The sequence below is a fragment of the Sander lucioperca genome, chromosome 16 (assembly GCF_008315115.2).
Source record: "Sander lucioperca isolate FBNREF2018 chromosome 16, SLUC_FBN_1.2, whole genome shotgun sequence".
NCBI lineage: Eukaryota > Metazoa > Chordata > Actinopteri > Perciformes > Percidae > Sander > Sander lucioperca.
Window position 1 is genome coordinate 21,711,211 of NC_050188.1, and position 23,214 is coordinate 21,734,424.

General features: G+C 39.9%; 3 protein-coding genes and 1 long non-coding RNA gene across 8 annotated transcripts in view; 1 reads left to right on the forward strand and 3 right to left on the reverse strand.

Annotated features, from left to right (window-relative positions):
• The window catches only part of mpp6b (membrane protein, palmitoylated 6b (MAGUK p55 subfamily member 6)), a 24,088-nt gene extending 17,390 nt beyond the window's left edge, over nucleotides 1-6,698 (reverse strand). For 3 of the 5 annotated variants that reach the window (XM_031323282.2, XM_031323279.2, XM_031323277.2), the window contains exons 1-2: nucleotides 6,552-6,682; nucleotides 852-914 (exon numbers count right to left, since the gene is read on the reverse strand). The gene's annotated coding sequence lies outside the window, so the exon portion shown is untranslated. Of the gene's footprint in view, nucleotides 1-851; nucleotides 915-6,551 lie in introns of all 5 variants that reach the window. The other 2 variants (XM_031323281.2, XM_031323280.2) reach the window with 1 other exon arrangement.
• Nucleotides 1,202-4,166, forward strand: LOC116067011. The gene is made up of 2 exons (XR_004109090.2): nucleotides 1,202-1,681; nucleotides 3,124-4,166. It is a non-coding gene; the product is annotated as an uncharacterized LOC116067011 (long non-coding RNA).
• Nucleotides 6,699-7,757: 1,059 nt separating the features above from the next.
• npy (neuropeptide Y) lies at nucleotides 7,758-10,461 on the reverse strand. Its single transcript, XM_031323309.2, has 4 exons — nucleotides 10,331-10,461; nucleotides 9,840-10,027; nucleotides 8,227-8,316; nucleotides 7,758-8,101 (listed from the first exon to the last, which is right to left on the reverse strand). Exons 2-4 carry the CDS (start codon nucleotides 10,025-10,027, stop codon nucleotides 8,080-8,082), a joined length of 300 nt encoding a protein of 99 aa, XP_031179169.1. The 5' UTR covers nucleotides 10,331-10,461; the 3' UTR covers nucleotides 7,758-8,079.
• A 9,483-nt stretch (nucleotides 10,462-19,944) lies between these two features.
• Nucleotides 19,945-23,121, reverse strand: fam221a (family with sequence similarity 221 member A). Its single transcript, XM_031323237.2, has 6 exons — nucleotides 22,771-23,121; nucleotides 22,299-22,472; nucleotides 21,992-22,182; nucleotides 21,817-21,890; nucleotides 21,538-21,670; nucleotides 19,945-20,150 (listed from the first exon to the last, which is right to left on the reverse strand). The coding sequence occupies exons 1-6, from the start codon at nucleotides 22,833-22,835 to the stop codon at nucleotides 20,038-20,040; spliced, it is 750 nt and encodes a 249-aa protein (XP_031179097.1). The 5' UTR covers nucleotides 22,836-23,121; the 3' UTR covers nucleotides 19,945-20,037.
• Nucleotides 23,122-23,214: the final 93 nt, after the last annotated feature.

The following is a 23,214-nucleotide window of genomic DNA, read 5'->3' on the forward strand; positions in this document are numbered from 1 at the left end:
TTGGTGCCATTCACAGTTTGTTTATCACACATATAACTTTCCTTTTAAAATGTCAACCTAACTATTCCTCTTTAGAAAATAAGAAGATGAGAGCCAAGTCCAAATAGAGTTCGGCTGAGGTAGAACAGCTCTGCACTTAGCTTTGTTTTCTCCAAAAAAAAAGTATCATAGAAACTTAACAAATACTTAAAAAAAAAAAAAAAACTGATCACCAAACTCCAAGTCTATAATAAGCAAAATAAGATTGTGCTGTTTCTTTTAAATAATTGGTGTATTACTTAGCAATAAGACAATTAGTAGTCGATTATAGTATGTAACTAAGTAAGTACGTAAGTTAAATTTCTTCTTTACAAAGTGCTTTACAAAAGAAGAAAAGGGTAAAAGAACAAAAGACGAGTACAACGCAAACAATACAACAGCACCAACATTACAACAGAACAATTAGAGGCATCACTACTCAAAATAGAGCACATGGCTCAAGCACAAAAAGGCCAATAATGTAACAATTGTGCTTTCTGCCAGCCATACATGTGTAAGATTCATAGGCAGTAAATGCATTTATACAGATCTTTGTTCTATAAAACTGGAACTTTAATTTCACAGTTAAACATTAGTACGGCCCTTTAAGTACAGAGAAAGTATTATCAACCGTGTAATCCACATGGACATTTAAACACACGGAAAAAACAGCTGCTTCCTTGTTTCAGTGCAGTGATCAGCACATCTTTGCTTCAAGGACTGGCAGTCCTCCCACTGAACTGACAAAATCATGTCAGCCCGCAGAAAGAATGTGCCTTAATGTCTCTAGTGTGTTGGTACTGAGGAAGAGGCAGGGAGGAAGTTGTGTTTACCTGTGCCAGTCGGTGTAGCACAACCTCGGTACTACTGGCTGCTCATCAGTCAACAGTGAAGACCTAAAGAGAGAGACAGAGAGATGTGTGAAAGTTAGTCTCATCCTTAAGGGACACAAATATTCAGTCCTACTTGCATTCCTGCACACCATTTTTCATCATTTCTCACACACACACACACACACACACACACACACACACACACACACACACACACACACACACACACACACACACACACACACACACACACACTTGCTTGAGCATTCAGATTCGTACTCGTGCTTATCCCTCACACACACTTAATGACTCCGTCTTTTTCCCAGTGGATTATCTGTTTCATCTATCTATGTCATGCCTGTCTCCTGCAAAATAGGAGTCTCATATGCAGACTGAGGCCGTTGTTCGTTTAGAGCCATGCACAGAGTCACTCACGATTCATTGTCTTCAGCTATCCAAGGATGCCTGCATCATCAGCTGGCACAGTGCCGTCAGCGTAATGGGAAGTAATGACAAAGCAGTATGCATTCATTCCCAGAGAGACTCTTGCAAAACACTTGCAAACACATGCATACACACCTTGTATAGGTGTATAATGTAGAACTAGGCCTGTATATTGGAGGGTTCATATTATTAGCTGATACTTGCTAATCAAAGATATATCTATATCATTGTAGGTGGTTGTGTAATATTAGTATACCTTCTCAGACAAACTCAGGAGGACATCTTACCGTCCACTTAACCTTTGACATTCCTCTTTGGTCTCGATCATACCAACCCAATCTCTACTGGAAACGATCACAGTTTCCATGGGCCAAAAGATTTACAAGGTGATTACAACACACAGGGGATGTCTCCCCAACACTGCTTTGCTATTATTCCTTGTTGCTGTTCTGGGGTCTTTTCACCCATCGTGCTGGGGCTAATTGGTCCTTTATTGTATGAGAGGAAGAGAGAGAGAGTGAGAGGTCGATTCATTACGCAACACAGATTACAATCAGGCTCGAAACGCTCATTGGAAGTGAAAGATATCCCTTGGAAGAATGTTAATGGAGGCAAAGCCACCAGGTGCAATTTCTCGCCAAATCATCCGCACCACAGGGCAGGAGCCAGGCCAGGTCCGAAAAGAGAGGGAGGAGCGAAAAAGATAAGGTGAATAAATGCAAGTAGGAAAAGATGGGGAGGGTCCACAACTTGATTTTAGAGGAATGTATAAAAAAGGGCAGAGGGAGTTGGGAGAATTTCAGAGGAGTCAGAGAAGAGAATAAATAAGGAAGAGATAAATGGAACATTGGGATTCATGACAGACAGGAGAATCCCTAAAGATTAGATAGAGTTGTGGGAAAAAAAATCTCAAGTCTTGGGAGGATGAGCGGGAACAGATGAGGAAAAGAAAAGGGTGAGAGTGGTCGTCAAATACAAACACCTCTGTAATCTGTTTTGCTGTATCCAGAAACTGCCAGGTAACTGTACTTCCTCTTGTGATAGTTGAAAATCGTTTTGTATCTGAATGCCAATGAATGCTTTCTGAGAATTTGCTTTTCATAGAATAGACGTGGAGCGTTTGTGTTTGCACTTGTTTGCAAGGTAAAGTGGGTTACAACACGCAATTGAATTTTTCCCCAGCCAGGTCGACCTTTACATTGATTTAAACACTGCGCATGCACTGGACTCAGGACTCCCCTGATGTACTTTAATCACCACGACTGTGCGCTTCCCTTTACTCCTTGTGGGACGGAGGGAAAATCACAGGAAATGGTCATTTGCAATCCCAGCTGCCATTGGCTGATGCATAGGAATGGACGAACCAACAAAAGCCCTCTGAATGCCCTCCTGGTTTCCAAGCATTCAGATGATGGACAGCTCATGGAAGCGGGATTATGGGAGGATCAGAGGGTTTGTTTATCTACAAAACATCCTTGCTGTCGCACACATGTAAACCTGTTTGTGTGCATACTGTATGCATGCTATTAAAAGCACAGACAAACATCAGCAGGCTGTGTGGTTTTAATTCATCCAGTTCTAGTCACGCTAGCGGGAAATCACGCTTTACCTCCGACTCTGAGTCTCAGTGGGCACATTTTGTGGATTTATAGTCTTGAATGGAGTACGAAACAACACTACATCGCTCTCATGGGTCATGAAATACACTTACACACACCGTCAAGCCAATATGGCATTCATCCTGGAGAATTCCTTCAATCTGTGTCTATATATTCTCTCCACCTCTATTCTCTGCCTGAAAAAAATTTTTCCCTTCTATGCACCACAGAGCCGGGGGCACAAGGCTCACAGAGCAGCCGTCCCTCTCAGTTCCTCTCAGTGACTTGAGAATCACAAAAGAGGCCAGTGAGCTCTGTCCAGGCTGACTCCAGGGTAAACTTCCCTGAGCGCTGAGCTGCAGCGTGCCTTCCACTGGATGACACCAGTACAGTAGTGAGTGCTAGATTGTGTGTATTTGTGGACCTATATGTGTGTAATGACTGGCTATTCATATACCCCCCCCCATAACCAACCCTATCCTGTCTTGCCTCACACCCATCACCCTCTGCCTCCAGACAAACCCTATGTAGGTCACTCCATGTGTTAACACAGCCGCCCAACACGAGGATTACACTGCTACCCCCAAAATGGCCATTTTAGCAGATTAATATCTGCAGAATATTTATCATAACCCTGTTTCTAACCGGTTATTATCACCTTATTATTGCAGGTGTTGATGGTGCTGTCTACAGAAAGTTCTTTAAGTCCGCTCAGTTTCTCCACATCTACCACAAATGATGAGAATGCAGCTTAATACACCTTTCTACTGATTCATGCTTGCCTCTACTCTTCATCTGACACTGCAATTTAAATTACCACATCTTAACACAAAGACATCAATGGTTACATCATTGCACTTTCCCCGCATCACCAAAAATGACCTCATTCTCCTTCTCTATGATGTTCCAGCTGGTGGGGGTTCTGTGCTTTGCCACGCAGCTTTGGATGATATAATTACACGGCCGTCCGCGGCTCGTCAAAACCCTTTGGCACCGACCGTGCAGTGATCTGAGCACCTCCTGACATAATCTAACCGCCACATGGCCGTGCCTGCTTCGCCTCAGTCTCTCTCCCTTCCCAGCCTCTTGTTACTGATCATTAGTATTAAGGAAAAGATAGGAAGGCAATAAAGGAGGGGGAGTGATGCAACAGCACTTAACATGACTGCAAAGTTTAAAAATGAGAAAATTGATTTTGTGTGATGTTGGATATTGAAAATCTGAGAAGAGGGAGGAAGGGATAAGGAAAATAAATTAGTCTCAATTGAGTTTACCCAGCGTGTTTGCCTTTTTCTCAGCCCATCTTGTTATATTTTTTTATATTGGCAAGAATTGCAAACACAGGCATCTCCTTCATAGAGCAATACTGTGATATTATACTAGCTGGTGCTGCTCCAGTTCAAATGAATGTGACTTTGAGCTGGTATGCTTACATGATGACCTTAAATAATCTCATCAGATGATGACTTTTTAGCAGAAAATATGCTGGATATCTCACATACATAATTATTTTTGTTATATTTATTATTAATTATTATTATTATTATATTGTCTGTGGAGTTGTATCAGTATTGCATCATAGATTCCACATTTCTGTCTTCATTGAGGTGCTGAAAGACAAAAGGATGTGTTTCTGTACAAAACCAAACTATCTTATGCTACATTGATAATGCTATTGTTTATCTGCAGTGGTTTGCCCCTTTAAGGCCTTAGTGATGGACAAAATCTGGCGAATCAGCACTATAGGCTGCAGTAAAAACTGCCAAAAAACATTTGCCTGGCAGCAAATCTTACAAAGATTTCCAAGATAACGTTCCTCTCTGTACAGGTTATTAATTTAGTTGTGTACTTTTCTGACAGAGATGCAATAAGCTCATGATAACTGTGATAGGGTCAGTCATAACTGTAGGGAGGTGCATCCTGCTGCAGGGCAGGAAGGGTTGATTGTAGGTGTGTGGATAACAAACCTCTGATACATGTGTTGTTCATAGCTGGGAAGTGTGAGTCACAAAGTGTGTGTGTGTGTGTGTGTGTGTGTGTGTGTGTGTGTGTGTGTGTGTGTGTGTGTGTGTGTGCATGCATGTCCCTTTCTCTCTCTCAAACTCTACCCCTCCCTCCTTTTTATGTACCATCTCTCCCATAGCTGTGTATTAATAATGTAAAAAGTAGAAGCTTCTGAGCTTTGGATTTGGTCTCTGAATGACTCACTGACAAGAAAACTCTCATACAGTAGGTTATGTTCCTGGGAGCATATGTTTGACTTGAAATTCATGTTTTCCTCTGCCCTGCTGACAGGAAGGAATATACATGGGCTGAGAAATTTAACTTTGTGCCTTAGTCCATCTAATTCAGCAGCACAATAAAGTAATCCTGGATCCTGACTTAGAAGTCTTGATGGATATCCCTGCCCAGGGACCGCAGATTTACTAATGCACTAAACTGTCTCGGTCTCCTCCTCTTCCTCCTTTTGTTCCTCATATTACATTCAACAGATCTGATTTGGACTTCTTACAAGATTGAGAGCAAGAGAGAAAGATTCATAAACTCTAGTTTACATGCAACAAGATCCATGCTGCTCCCTCACTTAGTGGTCTGGTGGCCTATATAGCACCTCCCAGGAAAGATCCCCAATGATGTTGCTTATGTGCATGGGCTTCCCCCATCACGTGCGTGAGGCTAAACAGATTATAAACCTTGCCAAATGACCCTGTGCTCTTTTGCGCAAGGAAGTCCCAAGATTCATTGTAGTCTGTTGTGAGATATAAGTGTTTTCATATTTTAAGTGCTCACACAAAATGGATTTGACATCGTTGTTAGTTCATTACTATTAGGTGGTGCACTCATATATCTCAGTGGAGGACAAACAGATAAAAATCAATAGGATCGTCTGGCTTCGTCTCCAGTCGACCAGACTGTGCCAAACTCCCCTCTTCGTTTTCAGCTCAAAACCAACAAAGCTTGGTTGATATGTGTCGTGAAAGTTTTTCTTAAAAACAAAATAAGAGAAAATGTTCTACCTAGTGAACATATTACTGTGTCTTGCTCTTATAGTGAACTCGCACTCCCTGTGTATTTCCTCAAGTCCACCACCCTCTACTGTGTTGCAGTCTATCATTTCGGGACGGTGGCGCGTTCCAACCTCCTGTCAGCACTATAACCTGCAGCTCTTACCTCATATCTTCCAAGTCATGGATCGACGCCACGATTGTGACGCATGGCCACATCAGTTAGCCAGATTCCGTGCGCTTGAACCGTGCGCCAGATCCGTGCCAAATCCCTGCGCCGTTTTGGCTGACCAGACAACATGTAGCCTACATTCACACCAATCTCGCCACACGTGCGGCCATTTTTTGTTACCCATCCGAGCCATTGTGGCGTGCGAACACTTACAACTACAACCCATCCGCTATATTCTTCCTCATGATATGCAGGAAAAGCGAAAGGACTCGTCCCACTCCACAATAGACGCAAACTAGTAGGTGTCCGAATAAAAGCCTGTTCTCACAGCAGAGCGGGCTCTATTGGGGGCAAACATCCCCTCCTGTCACACTCTACTGCACCTCAAATACGGCGAAGTGTCTTTGTCTCCCGTTTGAAAGCCAAAGGGTAAATTAATTAAAAATCTTCACATCACATATGATCACGAGCCGTGACTTACCTGTGAATCGTTTGTGTAAGTTCGCGGTAGTCCACCGACCGTCCCGGTTGGACATTCAGGTCCCCCTCAGCTGTCTGTCCCGGTCCCGCAGCAGACTACCAGAGAACAAGACGCCAATCAAACAGACACGCCCCGCCTCCACTGCTTGCGTCATACAACATCGACCAATGGCAGCTGAGGTACAACCCTCGCTGAGTGAATACATTGTTGCATGTAGTATTTTCTTTCTATCACAATGTCATACACTCGCCCATTCACATAAATACATGTGAACATCATTTCACAAGCACCATGTAGGCTATGCATATTAAAAAGCACAGAAAACACACGCCTAATGGGGCGCTGTACTTTCAAAGTCTATGAAGCTATTTTAAAAAGTGTAAGGCGTAGGCTACTTGTTATGACAACAAATATAGCTACACTTCGTGGAATTATTTCAAAATGTTACCAGACTCCATGTAGAGTCCGCATTCATCCTTCATCTTCTTTTATCACCAGAGAATCCAAGCCTTTAGTTGGGAGAGGCCACGAAGCGGTGAATATGTCAAGTCCTCAATTCATGGTTGGTCGTGGAGTGTCGTCAATGTTACTCTTTTATTAATGATTGGATACTCGATTGAAAATGTTGAACCACCACATTAAGCCAGGAGTTCACCTGACTGGGCTCCACTGTGAATGTTTTTTCGTCGTTTGGGTTGTAGGCCTATCTCATTTCCAATGCAGACTGTGTGTCTGCAGTGCCTCTTAACTGCTTGATTTGTGCTCTATGGGCTGACTTGATGTCAGGTTGCGGTAGGCTAACCACTCGTGTAATTGCAATAATGCTCCTGGAAATGCCATTTCTCCCTTCATTTAGTTTCAGAGTAGGTACTTATTCCTTATGGCCACAAGAGAGCGCCATTAGCCACCCAATTGGCAGCTTCAAATTGACTGATGTTTTCTGACCATATAAGCCCTTACTGGACCATTCATGCTTGTTAGCATTGTTTTAATGCACCTTTGCCCCATTATCCAGTGTCATTGAGCTACGTTAGCTGCCTGCTACTGTTATTGATTTCATCTGGGAGGCACAGCAAGTCCAAACTTGATCTCATCATGCGGGATGACAACAGTGAGATGTGTCAGGAGAGCAGTTGTAAAAACATTTAGTGAATTGGCACCCTGCTTGCAGTTGGTTTAAACATTTCAAACAATGTAAAAAAATAAATTTTTTCAAACAATTAATCTTTAATAGCACAATTATACAATACCATCAACATGCCCTCCCCCACTTTACTTTTATGTTTCACAGATGATAACTCTGAATAAACTATTTACAATTTTATGGCACATACTATAAGCAGTTGTGACTATAGCTGATGGATAAGGAGGAGGGGTTGAATATACGTGGCGGCTCATAAAGGTAAAAGGGCCAGAAGCAGGGTGGTCATTTGTTGGTGTAGAAGGGTATGTAGTGACAGATGTGTAGGGGCCAGAATGTCAGTGGCGGCGGGGCAGCAGTGAGGTGGAGCCAACTCTGATGACAGCATCACCACAATGATGGGTCATATCTGGTGAGAGAGAAGCACAGGACAAGGTCAGCTTGTTACAAGTTACAACCAAGTAGAGCTCTTATATTCACACTTTTACACACACACACACACACACACACACACACACACACACACACACACACCTTGACTGTGGGAGCGTGTCTGTGCTTTCCTTCAACAGCAGCTCTGAGACCAGTGTGTCCAGAATCTCAGGACTGGACCTCTTTCCATACCTGAGATACAGAAAGAGACAGACAGACAGGCAGGCAGTCAGACAGATCGAAATTTAAATGGCTTGGACCTTTCGGCTGTCAAATGAAAAAAAAACATCACAGAGAGAGACCTTGGGTGAATTGAGCACAGGGAAATAAATAACAGAATCTATTACTCTACATGTCCTTTGGTCATAAGTCTAATTATAAGCTTAGTGAAGTCTGAACACTGCCAGACCGAGACCCTGCATGGGGCAGACAGGAGTTGCATCGCAGGTGGTCATATGTCCTTTTCCCTCCCTTAGATGATAAGCTGTGCCGGCGTGCTTGTTCCCCTAGGTGGCTAATCGCCTGCAGCCAGCATGCAAGCCTCTAACATTCAGAGGAAAGCTGAAAACTGTGGGTGATTGGACACACCATGCCGGCCGTGGCAGTCATTTCAGCTCAGGTGTTTTTTTATTTATTTATTTTTTTGCAGATGGTAATTGGGCAGCGGGTGTTCCCTGTTCTGTAACATGATGTGAAAAGCTGCAGACAGACTGGCAGCTCCAACAGGCACAACTTTAGGTGGACTTTGTTTGATTTGCACTTTATTGTCAGATTTTTTTTCTCTGCTGGACTGTTGGCCTGTTGGATTACATACCTATTATATATACATTGCTACATATGTTGATATATTCTGTTATATATTACTTACTATATTACTTCATATATTATACTATACTACACCAATACTGTCTTTTATACTGTTATATTTGATACCCTTTTCTATTCCATTCTATGTTTTATCACTGCTACATATCGTTATATTATAGTAATACCTTTCACATTATACAATTTACATATACGTACATATCCCATAACAATGTATCATTTTACACTAGATTATGCTAATGTGTTCTGAAGTTTGAATCATATTCTATATTATAGTTGTATTACATCTCTATATTAATAGAGACAAACACTAAGTGCCATTATTTAATCAAATCATCAGTCTGGTACATTGGTAATAGACTTAATGACTCTGCTGCTATTAATCACCACTGTCACTTTACCACTGTGACTTTACCTTGCGATGTTTGTCTTCATATGTTCTTGTATAGCTTTTCTATTTTTTGTTTTATTCTTATTTTAGTTTAGTTTTTTATATACCTCTTATTTATTATTTTACTTTCTCAATTATCAAATCAATCTCAATCTTATAAAATCCTGCATTCCTACTCAGCAGAACTGGGAATTGGTAGTATTTAAGGCTATGCGAGAAGTCTAAGAATATACTAAAGCATCACTGAACTTACAAGCATGTTTTATCTGAAACAGTCGTCTCATTATACTCAGTGGTTACAGTTGTATACAAATGGACAGACTAGAATAAGGTAGCAGCCAGTGGACAAATATTACCAATCCAGTCATTTGAGAACAAGAAATATTGTATTGTAAGTATTCCCTGTAACCAGTTTAAACCTGTAATCAAATTAACTAAAACTCTGTTAATACGCTTTCTGTTCTGTATTCTTGCAAAGAGGTGTAATCAGTCCGCCTACCTCTGTCTTGTGATGAGGTTGATGTAGTGTCTCAGGGCTGAGTAATACTTGGCCAGGTCCTCCGCCGGGGCGTCATCCCCGGGGTTCTCCGGTTTCACCGGGTATCCCTCCGTCAGGGCGCCCAGGCAGAGCAGCGCCCACACCAGAAACCCCAGAGTCCCCAGCCAGCTCATCAAGTTAGGATGCATCTAACCGAGCAAAAACAATACAACTGTGTTAGTCAACGCCAGATCACTGGACACTTCCACTGTGCTTTAAATGTCCGTTTTTAATGAATTGTTACAATTTATTGACCTATGGTTTATCACGGAAGCCATTGCTTGAGGAATACATTTTTTTTTTTTTAAAACACTTCCAAACATTATTTTATTGGATAATATAACCAAGACCTTTGCAGCTGCATAGCCAGCAGACACTCATCAACATACTTTTATTAAGTTTCATAACAATATTAGTCAAGGTTTTTGTAAATCAAATATCAAGGTACTTACATTTCCCAGAGGATAAGAGGGTGATTTGCGGCTGTCCTGAGGCGTATCTTCTGCTCTACTGGGCGCTTGGTGCGCGCTGGGTCTTATATGTGTGCGCCAGACACGCTACAGAAAAACGCGTCACAGCTGCGGTCCGTTTAGCGCGAGTCTCTGCCTCTCTTCGTGTGAACGTCACTGGTGATGCTATCATTAGTGTGCTTAAAAAAGCTGTTTAAATTAATTTACATGACGTAAAATAACAATGCAAACTAAAACTATAGTGAGTTAACAAGTATTTTTCCAAATAAGTCAAGAGGGATTAGGAACGAAGTCCTTTTTTGAATGCTACAATCACGTTAGGATACTAACCAAATAAGACTAATGTTCTTATAGAAACGTTACATGGATATTGCAGTAACAATAACAGTATAGCAAGTCTGATAAGTTCACTAAAAAGTCACTGGGAAGCATCTGATTAACAATATTCCCTTTGGAAATATTACTAAACTAAGTTACTGTGTTGTTAATGTAACAAACATATTTTATGTCTCAAATGCAGGTGTGTGTACATAAACAGGCACACACACATTTGGCACATATACACCCTCTTAATAACTGTGGCATTCAAACACACTGTCAAACAGATTGAGACACACATGCAAAGTGTGATGTTTTGGTGTTTATGAGGCTTCTCTATGAGGAAGGTGATACATTATTTTACAATCAAGTAGTGATTCTTCTACAAAATGGGATCAATAATCCCATCTGAAGTCACAAAAGATTGGCAGTAATGTGACATTGTGGGGACACTTCAAAATAACCCTCCTCACCAAAAGAAGCTCCAATGAGGACGTCTCGGGTGATCTGGAATAAAAAGATTTCAAACAGACTCACATGTACAGTACATGAGCCCTTTTTTGACACGCTGTTCGACTGAATCATTCCAATTTCGTTTTGCAGTTCATTCCATCAGGAAAGAGAGACTGGGACATCAACGTGAACAAAAGGCCTAAATATGAATATCAAGACACGTCAGTCAAAGAAGAGCCCAATCTCCAAGAAACCTACTTAATAAGAAAACCCAAATAGCACTTCAAATGAAACTGTATCACCAAGTGCTTCATTTACCTCCTATTCATAATCCTTTTGTATACCGGCTCGCAGCCATATAATCTATCAAAATCAGTATTCTTCAGCAGTGCTGCGCAGAGGATGTGTTAAGGGCTTTTTGTATAACACAGGATGTTAAGAGGGAGATGAGAAATGAGACACAAGTGAGAGAACATGGAGCACAAAGTCATGACAGAATCATGATGATCGCAAGCAGGAATTAGAACTTGTAGTCTTCTTCAGGGGATACACACATACACACATGCACACACACTCAGTGGCTCACTTCAATAGGTACCTTTTTTAAGCAAACAGCTTGCTCCTATACATAAGTGTCTGATATTATAGCTATGTGAATGAAGCAGATGTATAAAGCACGTAGACTAAGTCGAAAGGTCAGTTAATGTTTGCTCAAACACCAGACTGAGTAAAGTGACTCATTATGATCATTAGGGATCAATTCATCAACTCAGGTGTTTTGGTCACAGGCGACATCTTAAGATTTGAAGTGAAAACTCTAACCTGCTGGTGGCACTAACAGTAAAAGTCACAGCATCACCAAAGTCAGTAGGATTCATCTTCTTGGAACATCATCGCACTCTATCCAATAGTTGTTGAGATATTTCAGTCTGGACCAAAGTGGAAGGCCGATCGTCCAACCTACATTGTTATCCCAAGAGCCACGATGCTAGCATGGCTAAATGGAGTGAAAATTGCCTGACAAAACCTTGTTTCTATGTTGATGATAGGGTCAGAATTTGGCATAAGTAACCTAAACCCATGGATCATGTCTGGTGTTATCAGTACAGACTGTTGCAGGTGTTTGCTGTCCTGGCTCCTAAATGGTGGAACGAGCTCCCCATTGACATCAGGACAGCTGAAAGTCTACATATCTTCTGCCGCAGGTTAAAAAACATCTCTTCCGACTGCACCTTGGCTAAGAAAATGATGGTTATATAAAAAAAATTGAATAAATTGAACGTACATGTTGCACTTACATGTGGCACTTTGTAGTTTGACTTATTGAAAGTTCATGTACGTTTATGTGATTCTTGCTGTTCTGAGTTTGTACCTTCATGGTAGAATGCACTTATTGGAAGTCGCTTAGGATAAAAGCTTTAGCGAAATGAAATGTAATGTAATGGTTGGGGAATTTTTTTTTGGGCTTCTCCTCAGTGTCACCTAAATACTGTTGTGTATTCCTTCATTGTCAAAGTTCACCTTTTCAGTAATGCTTACAGCAAAATAATGCACCATTGACTCAAAAGGGTTCCACCAAAGTAATTCATTTCACATTACTCTTATAGCCCTTGCTTGCTCTTGATCTCAACCTTTGGTGGAACTAAATGTTAACAGCATAGTGGATGAATCCCAAACTAAATATGCTTTTCACACAGCGGATTAAGAAACACACACAGACAAATGTCTTTAGGGATGCATTTTTAGCTTTTTGAACAGCATGCATCCTTACCACCAGGAGCCAAACAGCCTTTAGACAGTCAGAAAGAGAAGCTTAGTAGATAGTTAAACTTTTGAAAAATAAAACAAATCATGAACACAGAAACACAACTCTTCATGCTAGTGCTGCTTCTGCAGATCACATCACATCCTCTACAATGCATCCTACACTGTGAGCCCTAGTTGGGTCTTACCCTTTAAAGTATTGAAAGCGAGTTAAAAATATGCAAACAACAAACAGTAATAACAGTAATAAAAGATAATCAACATAATCAACAAAATCAACGTGGGACCATGCAGTTGGAAAATGCTTTTCCCTAAGACGTTGCTTGTTTGCAGCTTTATTCTCAGTTAAGCTATCACTGCACATACAGTGGATACTTCTATGCTTGGGGTAGTATCAGTCTCAGCCAGTATTCTATTTATTAAATATTTATAACATGTTCTATAATTAAAATTTCTCTGACAACCAGGTCAGATTTTGGGAAAAATCCACTGGATTTTTGTGCAGCATAAAAGAGGAAGAGGGCGCCGTTCTTCCAGCTCAAAGGAAGACAAATGGCAGATGTGACAGGGCAAATAGAGTTCAGAGGAAATATGGCCATTCATTTTGATTAACATTAGCACTAATAATATCAATGCTATTAATAATATAAAAGCTACCAATCATCTCCAATACGGTCCCGGTTGTTTACGCTAATCAGAATACCCCCAATTAATTTAACAATATGCTGCTTTAAATGTAGCACCTTTAGGTAAATGTTGTGTAAAATAATTTCTTGGTTTGTCGTTATCAGAAATCATTTCTATGGAGAACAAGTCCTTAAGAGAGCAAACTCTTTAAATGCAAATTGGTTTTCCCCTCCTTCCATCAGCCTCCTGGTTTGGACAATAAGTTCTCTCCAAGATTTGTTAAGATGAAAAGGCCTGTAATTTTCCGCCGCTGTGAATCACACTTTTCAAATTTACAGTCCCTATCAGGCAGTTGCATGTAAACGGTCTGGGAAGACAAGTGAAAAAAGGCAACATCTCGTACAGCTTTGGTACTTTCTTGGCTATTACACCTCTTTTACACAGACGTCTGACATCTAAATTGCTACTTTTTACTTCGCTATCGTGCTATGGTGACAATGTGTTACTTTGGGTAAGCAAGCACTACTATTACTTAGATGGAGCATCGACAGACCCCCGTTTGGCTACATGGGCCGCAGCTTCAAACCAAAGGTGATTTTAATAAAGAGGTCCTTATATTAGTTTCATATTTAAGGGATGTTGATATTTATTGACAGCCTTCATGATCAATTACTGAACCATATAACATCTCCGAGAACACAAGCTTTTCTCCACTCTCAGTTCAGAGAAAGTACAATACTGACAACTGCTCAATGAGCAAATAATAAGAAAGTATGTCCTTTGTCATTTGTTCTTCTATCGCTCCTATCTACTCTCAGTGTGTACCTGTCTTTACCTCTTCTTTCAATGTCCCTTGCTGTTTTCTGTGATCTGTGTGTGTCTGTGTATAAATGTGTCCCTGCCACATCTGCTCCTGAGGTGAACACAGCACAAATATCACATCAAGAGTGACATCATAAGGTCTTTAGATTGACAGATGAACAGACAGGTCTAGCCATCACGCTGTGACAGGTTGGTTCGGCTCAGGTGTGCAGGTCAGAGTCCTGAGTCTTGATATTAGGAAACCTGATGAAAGCTGTAACCATGCCAAAGGGCACTACACTTTATTTTAATAACTGTTGTGACCTATGCAAGAACAGTCTAGATGTGTCACCGTTATGTCAGTGTGTCTGCATGTTTGTTGAACTTTAAAAAATAATTCAAATGCTAATCAAGCTTATAGAAGTGCTGTTTATCAAAATTATTACGAGTGCTCTAATTGATTTTACCTGTGTAACTTTTATGTTTTAATTTAGTGGTATTTCTTGCAATAGGAATGCATTATTTTTTTCATTTAAAATGGGTGAACTCCTCCAGTAAACATTACTATAAACTACAAAATCAGTGTTGAATTGCTTACTATCCTTAGAGGTTATGGCGGATGCAGTGTCTAAATACGGCATTACTGATTTAAAAAGCAGACCTTAACATATATAATATGTAATACAAAGACAAAAAAACTGAAACACCTTTTAAAAACCTCATTTAACTTTAATGTCTTCAAACACAAGACAAATGAAGAAAGACGTCACAATGCCCAAGTCACTGTTGTGGTTTAATAAGTATTTTAATATGTCTGCTGAATACCTTTTTGACAGCCCTTTTTCAGCTATTTACCATACTGTAGGTCTGTAGAGTGTGATAACCACTGGCACAGCCATGTTAAAAAATATTACCAGCATGTTAGACACCATGCTAGATGCAGGCTTCACCGACGAGGAGCCTGATAATGGAGGGTAAATGTATGATTTAGGCAGTCTGGCTAATGCATTAGAAAGCAGTTGAAATGGTGGATTCTCAAGAGGGTGCCGCATTCATGAAAGAACACATTTTCCACATGGTTGTCAGTCAGCCATTGAGTGTGTCCAATCACTTATTTTGCAAATTAAAGGCATTTCTAGATTTAATGTTATTATTCAAGTGCATAATGCTGAATTACTGTGAGCACAAGCAGTTACACACAAGGACATAGAACTCACAAGGAGTACACTACACTCCTACACTTAAGCAGCAACTACAGGGACATTTTAATAACAAGTACAGTATTGTAATTAGGAATAGCTTTATAGGGTTCAAGTCATAAGCGATGTATTATTGCTATACTGATCAGAATTGTATGGTGTTTAAGATCCTTTAAATTAAGCCCAGGTCAAAAATGAAGCTGAGTCTTGAGACAAGAAGGATATTATTAACCATAATTGAGATTTATGACCATCATTTTTTTTTAGCCTGACATAATAGCCAAGGCACAAAGTTTAAAGTGCTTTAAAGGTGCTGTAGGTAGGATTGCGAAGATCCAGGACTTAGCCAAAAAATTTTAACATCAACAACTTCTCAGTCCCTCCCCCCTTTCCGCTAAAGCCCAAAACGGTCTCCTAAGCCCCTCCCCCCACAAGAGAGAATGAATGTGCATGCGTGAGGAGTGATTGACACACAGTTAGACAGATTCAGCAAATATGACAGAAAGTTAGTTTTATAAGTCTTACCTACTGCACATTTAAGTGAATAGTTTTGGGGGAAATTCTGGTTACTTTCTTGCCGAGATTTAAATGAAAAAATCAATACCACTCTCATGTCTGTCGGCTAAATGTAAAGCTACAGCCAGCAGCCACTTAGCTTAGCTTAGCATAAAGACTGGAAAAGGGGAAACAGCTAGCCTGTCTCTGTCCAAACGTAACAAAATCTTCCTAATAGCACCACTAAAGTTTTTACTGTTTACCGGCTGCTGGCTGTAGCTTTAAATTTAAGGGACATGTGACGCCTGTGTGATGTGAAACTCTGCACTTACATTTCATTGATAAGTCGTTCAAGTATTTTGAAGTAATTTTTAAAATGTAGCTGGATTCTAACTAATGTCAAATTGATAAACTTGAAACAAAGTTCAGTCTTTACTAGTAATTAAGAGATCCATCTGATTGGTGTTATTGGTTGTTTTGTCTTTTGTGGCTGCTCTTAAATTAAGTACACAGAAACTGTGTTATGAATTGTTTCCCCCTCTTCTGAAAAGCATAATAATAACTTGATCTATAACAGCAGGGCTTACTGTAACATGAAACCCCTACGACCCTTTGTTATTGACTTGGTCCTTATAATATATAACAACTTATAGACCCTTTACAAGTGCCTTATTGCTTAGTGGCGCAGTGGATAACACTGCTTTATACATAAAAGAATTATTAGCACTAATTCCCCTCTGTCAAACATACAGTATTCCATGTGTGTATATGTTTCTGGTCAAAGTCAATCCATTAATGTATGTACTGTATATGTTTGAGTGGGTGTGTGTGGCTGCATGTGTTTAAACACACTTTTGTTAGTCAAACATTACTAGTGATTTAACCCAGTTATACAACATCCCATTCTGTTTGTTATTACTGTGCTTTTTGAAAAAGCAAATCTATTTCTCACGACTCGCTCTCCATCCCCCTTCTGGAGTCTGTCGACACCAGAGGGGATCGAAGCAGAGCCTCTATGAAGTCGCTGCACTGTCAATTTCCCACTGTTTCTACTACAAAAGAGAGGCAACACACACACACACACACACACACACACACACACACACACACACACACACACACACACACACACACACACACACGTCCAATGTGTCAAAGTAATACATAGGATTGTGCTTCGCTTTTAGGAGATTGTGATGGGTTTTTTGTTCTTCTTAGAAACAGAACAAGCTGTATTTTGTTCGAGTAAAATCTGTCTTAAATAGAAAATAGGCTGATTCTCCTGATAATCAGTACATGGAGGAAAAAAAATATTCAGAAACTGTAAAAATCAGAGTTTATAGCATAGAGGTCCATTTTTTTAATGAAATGCTGATTCAAATTTGGCTATCACAAAAAGCTGACGGTAGAGTAGACCTTAAGTAAATCAATGGATGTCCATATACAGTATTATTATATGTGAACAATAATTATTAAAATAAAAACAAATGTTTACTCACATTTGGAAATAGTATTGTGTTCCCACGGGATAAATCATGCTTGTGTTAATTATTCTGTTAATAAGGTATTGTAAATTAGACGCCCTAAAACATTATGTGACCTTTGAGTCATTCAGATATGTACTTATTTCTTAACTTTTTTTTTTACCTGCAATAGCCTAACAGATTTAATTTTTGCCACTTGGGGAAACATCACCTTTTAAAGTTGATATCTCAAACATGCTAGCAAACTGTTGCCTGTAAATACAAATCAAGTAGACAGAGTAACAGTAGTGTCCATTCACTCTCTTTTAGCTCTGTTTTAGGTCTCCACCACCTGTTCCTGAGGGAACAATATGGCTCTTTAACTGCTAAATGCTTCACTACATCCACTAGCTAGCCGCAAACCTCTAGTGCCTGCTGTTTGGTGCAGGGCAGGTGGTGCCAAAGCGTTTTCCTAAAAAAATGTGTCAGAACAGTGGAGTTGGGTGATCATTATCACCACGAGGGAATAAAAGCAAAGGGTCAGATGCCCAATAGATTTTTTGCATTTCAGAAATTCTAAGTCAAGCTGTATTTTCCCTCTGAAAAGGGAAGTTTCTGGCTGAAAGTTTCAAGTGATTTGTCAGTCTGTTGTGTCTCTCATGTGCACCTGAGTTTATGTTACCTCTCTCTCTGTCTGTGGGGAAATTAGGGAGTGTGTTCTTTGTCTGAGTGTGTGCTTACCATAACTGTCACTGGGGTAATTAAGTGTTTCCTTGTGCAGTAATTGCCAATTTAATCATCTGTGCTCGTGCCCTGATTTGCAGTGTCGGATCTGTCAGTCAAGCAGGGCGTAGTTTCCATGGGGATAAGGGAAGTGTAGTAGTCATTCCCTTCAACCACTGGCCAAAGTTAATTACCTGTAGCCTGCTAAACAGGGTTGCTATGGAGAGACAATTTCCCTAAATTGTTATTGTGCCAGACTAATGCGTCAGGCCTTTACCTCTTAAATTAATTGGGGTTTTCTCCGTAAGAGAAAAAAAAACAGGTCAAGTGTTTTTTTTCTTAAAGGATGCTTGATTCTAGGAGTCAACAAAACTCTTCTGTATAGCAAAGGGGGAACATGATTGGTTTAAAGTGTGTATGCGCTGTAAATGTGGGCGTACATACTTTATCTTGTGGCAACCTGACACCATGGTCATCGCAGATACACGCTGAATCTGAAGTGTCAGCTTTCAGATGGGATCCCTATTACTTCCTCTTCAGCCCCCCGGCTGCATGCAGAGACCCAGGTGCATCCATGCCACCCTTCAGATGTAGCCCTACTTCCTTTCCCTTGAGACCACCTGTTCAGCTCACTAACACACACACACAAACAAACAAACACACACCAAGTTCCCTCAGGTAATATTTACATTATGATACAGGTGATCTGAGATGCACTGGCCAGCACCAGTGTAGATGCTGATCCAGTTTGACTTGCCGTCCTCAGGGTGTAAACATTTGAGTGGGAGTAAATTCTCATTTACATCCAAATTAATTTAATTTCTCAGTTAAAGACGTTAGAAAGTGGGCTACCAATGGAGAAAACATGACCTCCTTCAATCTCCATTCACAGCGTGGATTAAATCAGCTCTCATCACTGCTGATCTGCCGTGAGGAATGGGATTAATCAATCGGAGACAGTACATCTATCTGCAAATTAAAAATGCTGCTCATCACTGAACACGTAGCTCCATGGTTCTGGTGTTATTTTGGTGACATGGGGAGTGGGCGGCCTTCTCTCAATAAGAGAACATCAATCATACAAACCTCAGATGTGTAAACTGACCGGTTTATGGAGCGTGTATCAAGAAAGAAAATGCAAGGCTAAAAAAAAATATATAAAAGTATGGGTTAGTTATGGTATCAAATATATCTGTGAAGAATTAAATAGTACAGATGACTACATGTTAAACTGGGTATGACATAGTAATTCAATGTATTTACCCTGAAAACTCAAAAGTTTAAAAGAACTCATTCTGAAAGTGTTTGGATTTGACATACTTAATCTCAAAACCTATTTTTTTTTATATAACACAGATACATGTGTGAGGTTATGCATTGGTATTTGTACAGCTCATGTGGCAGCCAGAACACACAAAAAAAATAAGATCTCCTAACTGTGCTTAGGAATTATTTCACCTTGAGTATGTATTCAAATGTATTCAGGCTGTCAAACTGTGATGTGTCTTAAAATTTAACAAACGACCATGTCAAACTTCATCATCATAGTAACGCTCCCACATTAGATCCATATGTTGTCAGTTAATTGTTTAGTTGTGAAGAGGGATTTAATCACTACTGTTGCTGACAGTTGATTATTCCCTTGTAAGTCACGACACTGACAAAGACAGACACTTCACTGAAAAAGAAAACTGTTTAGCTGTGAAACAATCAAAATCTTCTGAAGCTTTTAATAAGAAATAAACGTGACAGATCAGAAGATATGTATGATTTATTAGATATTGTAAATGTTGTCCAGTATTTAATGGATGGTTTGACAGATGGACTCTGAGAAGATGGTTGCATTTCACTGTTTTCTGGTCGCTCTCTTACAGTGAATAGAGCTAGATGCTTTAGTAGACGTTTCTTTGATCCTTGATGCGGAGCATCTCTGCTGGCAGCCATCTTCTCTGTCTTGATCTGAAAAACATACGGCAGAGATTATGAACATCATGTGATGGGTACCAGCAGTGTATGTTGTGTATCTTATAGGCAAGAAACTTAATTTACTGAAATAAAAAATAAAAAATCTATTTTGTGAATTAAATATACCAGGATCTGATGTGTTAATATTGTTAAAAGTAAAGGCTTATATTTTATACAATGCATTTACAGTATCTGCAGTCACTGATGAACATAACATTTATTTATCACAAATAAACTCAAACTTCTTATTCATTCAATTAAGGATAAAACCATATATTGAGTGATAACTTTATAATAGAAGTTATGGTGGCTACATACAACGTGTGTGACATTTGAACGTGAGATTTCAAACTCTTAACTCAGTACCACTGTGTGTGCAAAGTATACTAAATCGTGGAGTAATCAATCAAAAGACTATTAAATCACACATAATTAACTACACATAAATGGGTAAAAAATGGGTAATTAATGTTGCACATTCATACATTAATTACATTTCCACGGTTTTCAGAAGAGGTGAAATGACTTCTTAAAAGCTGCAGAAGTCAAGTCTTATTAGGGCTGCTCGATGGGGAAAAAAACATAATTACAATTCTTTTGGTTAATATTTAACATGATTACTAATTGACTTTTAGAAAGATGTTGCATTTACTGAACCTAAAAAACAGCGAAACAGTTAAACAAATCTTTTCCTGTTCAACTTTTTGAATTCCCCTTCAGAACACAAGACAAAATAAGAGTTCACTTGCAAAATGTACTGTGCAAATATTTTCGTTTTTCTCAATTATATTGTTTAAATGTTCTCCTTACATGTAAACGTTGTGTATGTCAGTTAAGGACCAATGTGCGATCATCCCATAGACTAAAGATGTGTTCTAAAAGAAGTAAATCTCAATTAATCTTGCAACACTATGGACATTTTTGCATCCCCAAGAGCTCCACTACAAATGTAATCTGGCTGAGAAATCATTGTGTTAATGAAATCTAACGGATCCACTATACACTTTTGATCTGAACAAATCCCTTTTCTGCACACTTGGTTGTTCAACACTGATGCTGTGCTGCTCTTTGCTGCCCTCACATGCCTCTTAAAGGAACTTGCTTCACCTTTAGTGCAATGCATGCACACGTCCCACATCGGCTAACAAAGGCACTAAAACACTGACTCTGTGAATCAAAGAACGTCCGAGTTGAAAAATGGCTTGTATTTGTTCTTGCTGGGGCTGTTGTTGCTCCACGTGACTACAAATGCATGGAATTTCCCAGACTTACCCTACAAGGAATAGAGTTGAGCATCTCTCACATGATAGCGTAGCTCCTCTGCTGCAGCTTTCCATTACAGATTAAATCGTCACATAAGGGCTACAAATCTGGTGCTTACCTGAGCTGCTGGCTTCCAAAGCAAGGTAACCATCCAACAAGGAGCTGAAACCTGTGAGCCCGCCCATGGCAGCATAAGGGACATCCCTGCCTATGGGCCGACCACGTGCCTCCCTCTCTAGTTTTGTCTCAACCTACCAAGAAAATAATGTGATTTGAGTTCAAATTGAGTTCTAAGTGTGCAACTTTATGTACATATATCTATATTGTAAATCTATGTCCAGCACTTGCCTGTTTTTTTTACACTAAGGACCTGCGTTTGAGGTTTGACTCTACTCACCAGGGTCTGATGGGTAGAGCTAGGCTGGCCACACCCACAGATGTAGGGACTCTTGAACCCAGAACAGGACCTGCCTGAAAAATGGATTAGAAAACAAGTATGTGGAAAATCATCTTGAACATTTGTGCTAGAATGGATTGACTACTGTCTTTAAATGTAGTTATTTCAGACTCACACTTTTTGCACAAGTTGCCAGTAGCTTCACTGTGATCCTGGGGATAGTGTTTACACCCACAGCGGACAGGGGTTGGCCCCATCCGGGGAACATACTGGTAGGCAGAACAATGACATCCTCTGACCTGGCATGGTAGGGCCAGGGGTCGTTCAGAGGGAACCACTTCAAAGTCGGTCTTATGTTGCTTATACCTGGAAAAAATTATATTACTCCCAAATGTGTTTATTTATGTATATACATGTGTGTGGGGGCGTGTAGGGGAGAAGCATGTCTGATTTGATGTGTTATTGAGTAATGTGCTAGCTACCTATGTGTACAGAAGCACTGTGTCTCAGGACCAATGAGTTTGCAGTCGATACCTCCTGCAACCCCAAAGCTGACATACAGCCTGTTTTTCACTCGTTGAGGGAGAACCTTCCTCTTGTACTCCTCATATTCTTCTGGAGTGAACAGTTTTCCTCCATCATCATCACCCACAATCCTTACATTTAAAAAAAAAAAAAAAAAAAAACACCAATAAAAACAGCAAATAATCTTGTTGGCATGAAAATGTACCGAGCTAACCTGCCTGTAACAAATGGTTATTGTGTTATTTTAGCATTTGTATTGTACTTTAGCTGTTAACGTTACATCCCTTCCTCTGTTAGCATTGTTAGTTGTCACATGGTAGCTTGATCAAAGTTTTTTTTTTTAAAACCCACATCCATGTTAAAACCCCTCTGGAGATTAGCTAGCTAACGTCAGGAGTTAAAGGCATATCGTCTAACGTTGAGACAAACCTTCTGTACTCCCAGTAGTCATCCACTGCTTGTAAAGCTGATTTATCGAGACATATTGTCTCCATTGTCAAAACTGATGGCTGTGGGCTTTTTGTCTTCCACAGAAAAACAACTAGCTAACGTTACTGTTTACCACAGTAGTTGCCATGGAAATGTTTGTAGACGTCCCTCTAACGGTCGCAAACTGAACTGCAAACGTTGGTCACATTTCCTATAGTCTCTGCCATTTCCCTTTCAATACGCCGTTTGATTTTTTTCTTTAAGTTCCACTCTTCCCAATAATATGCTTATATCTATCTCTGTTTTCTTTAGGCTGGGGTTTGCTATATAATTAACGTTAGCTGTTTCATTTCCCTCACTCATGTTAAGTTAAATCGAAAGAGAAGCAGTATAAATACATTTCCCATAATGCCGTAGTAATGACGCACGCAGTAAACGTTCAGG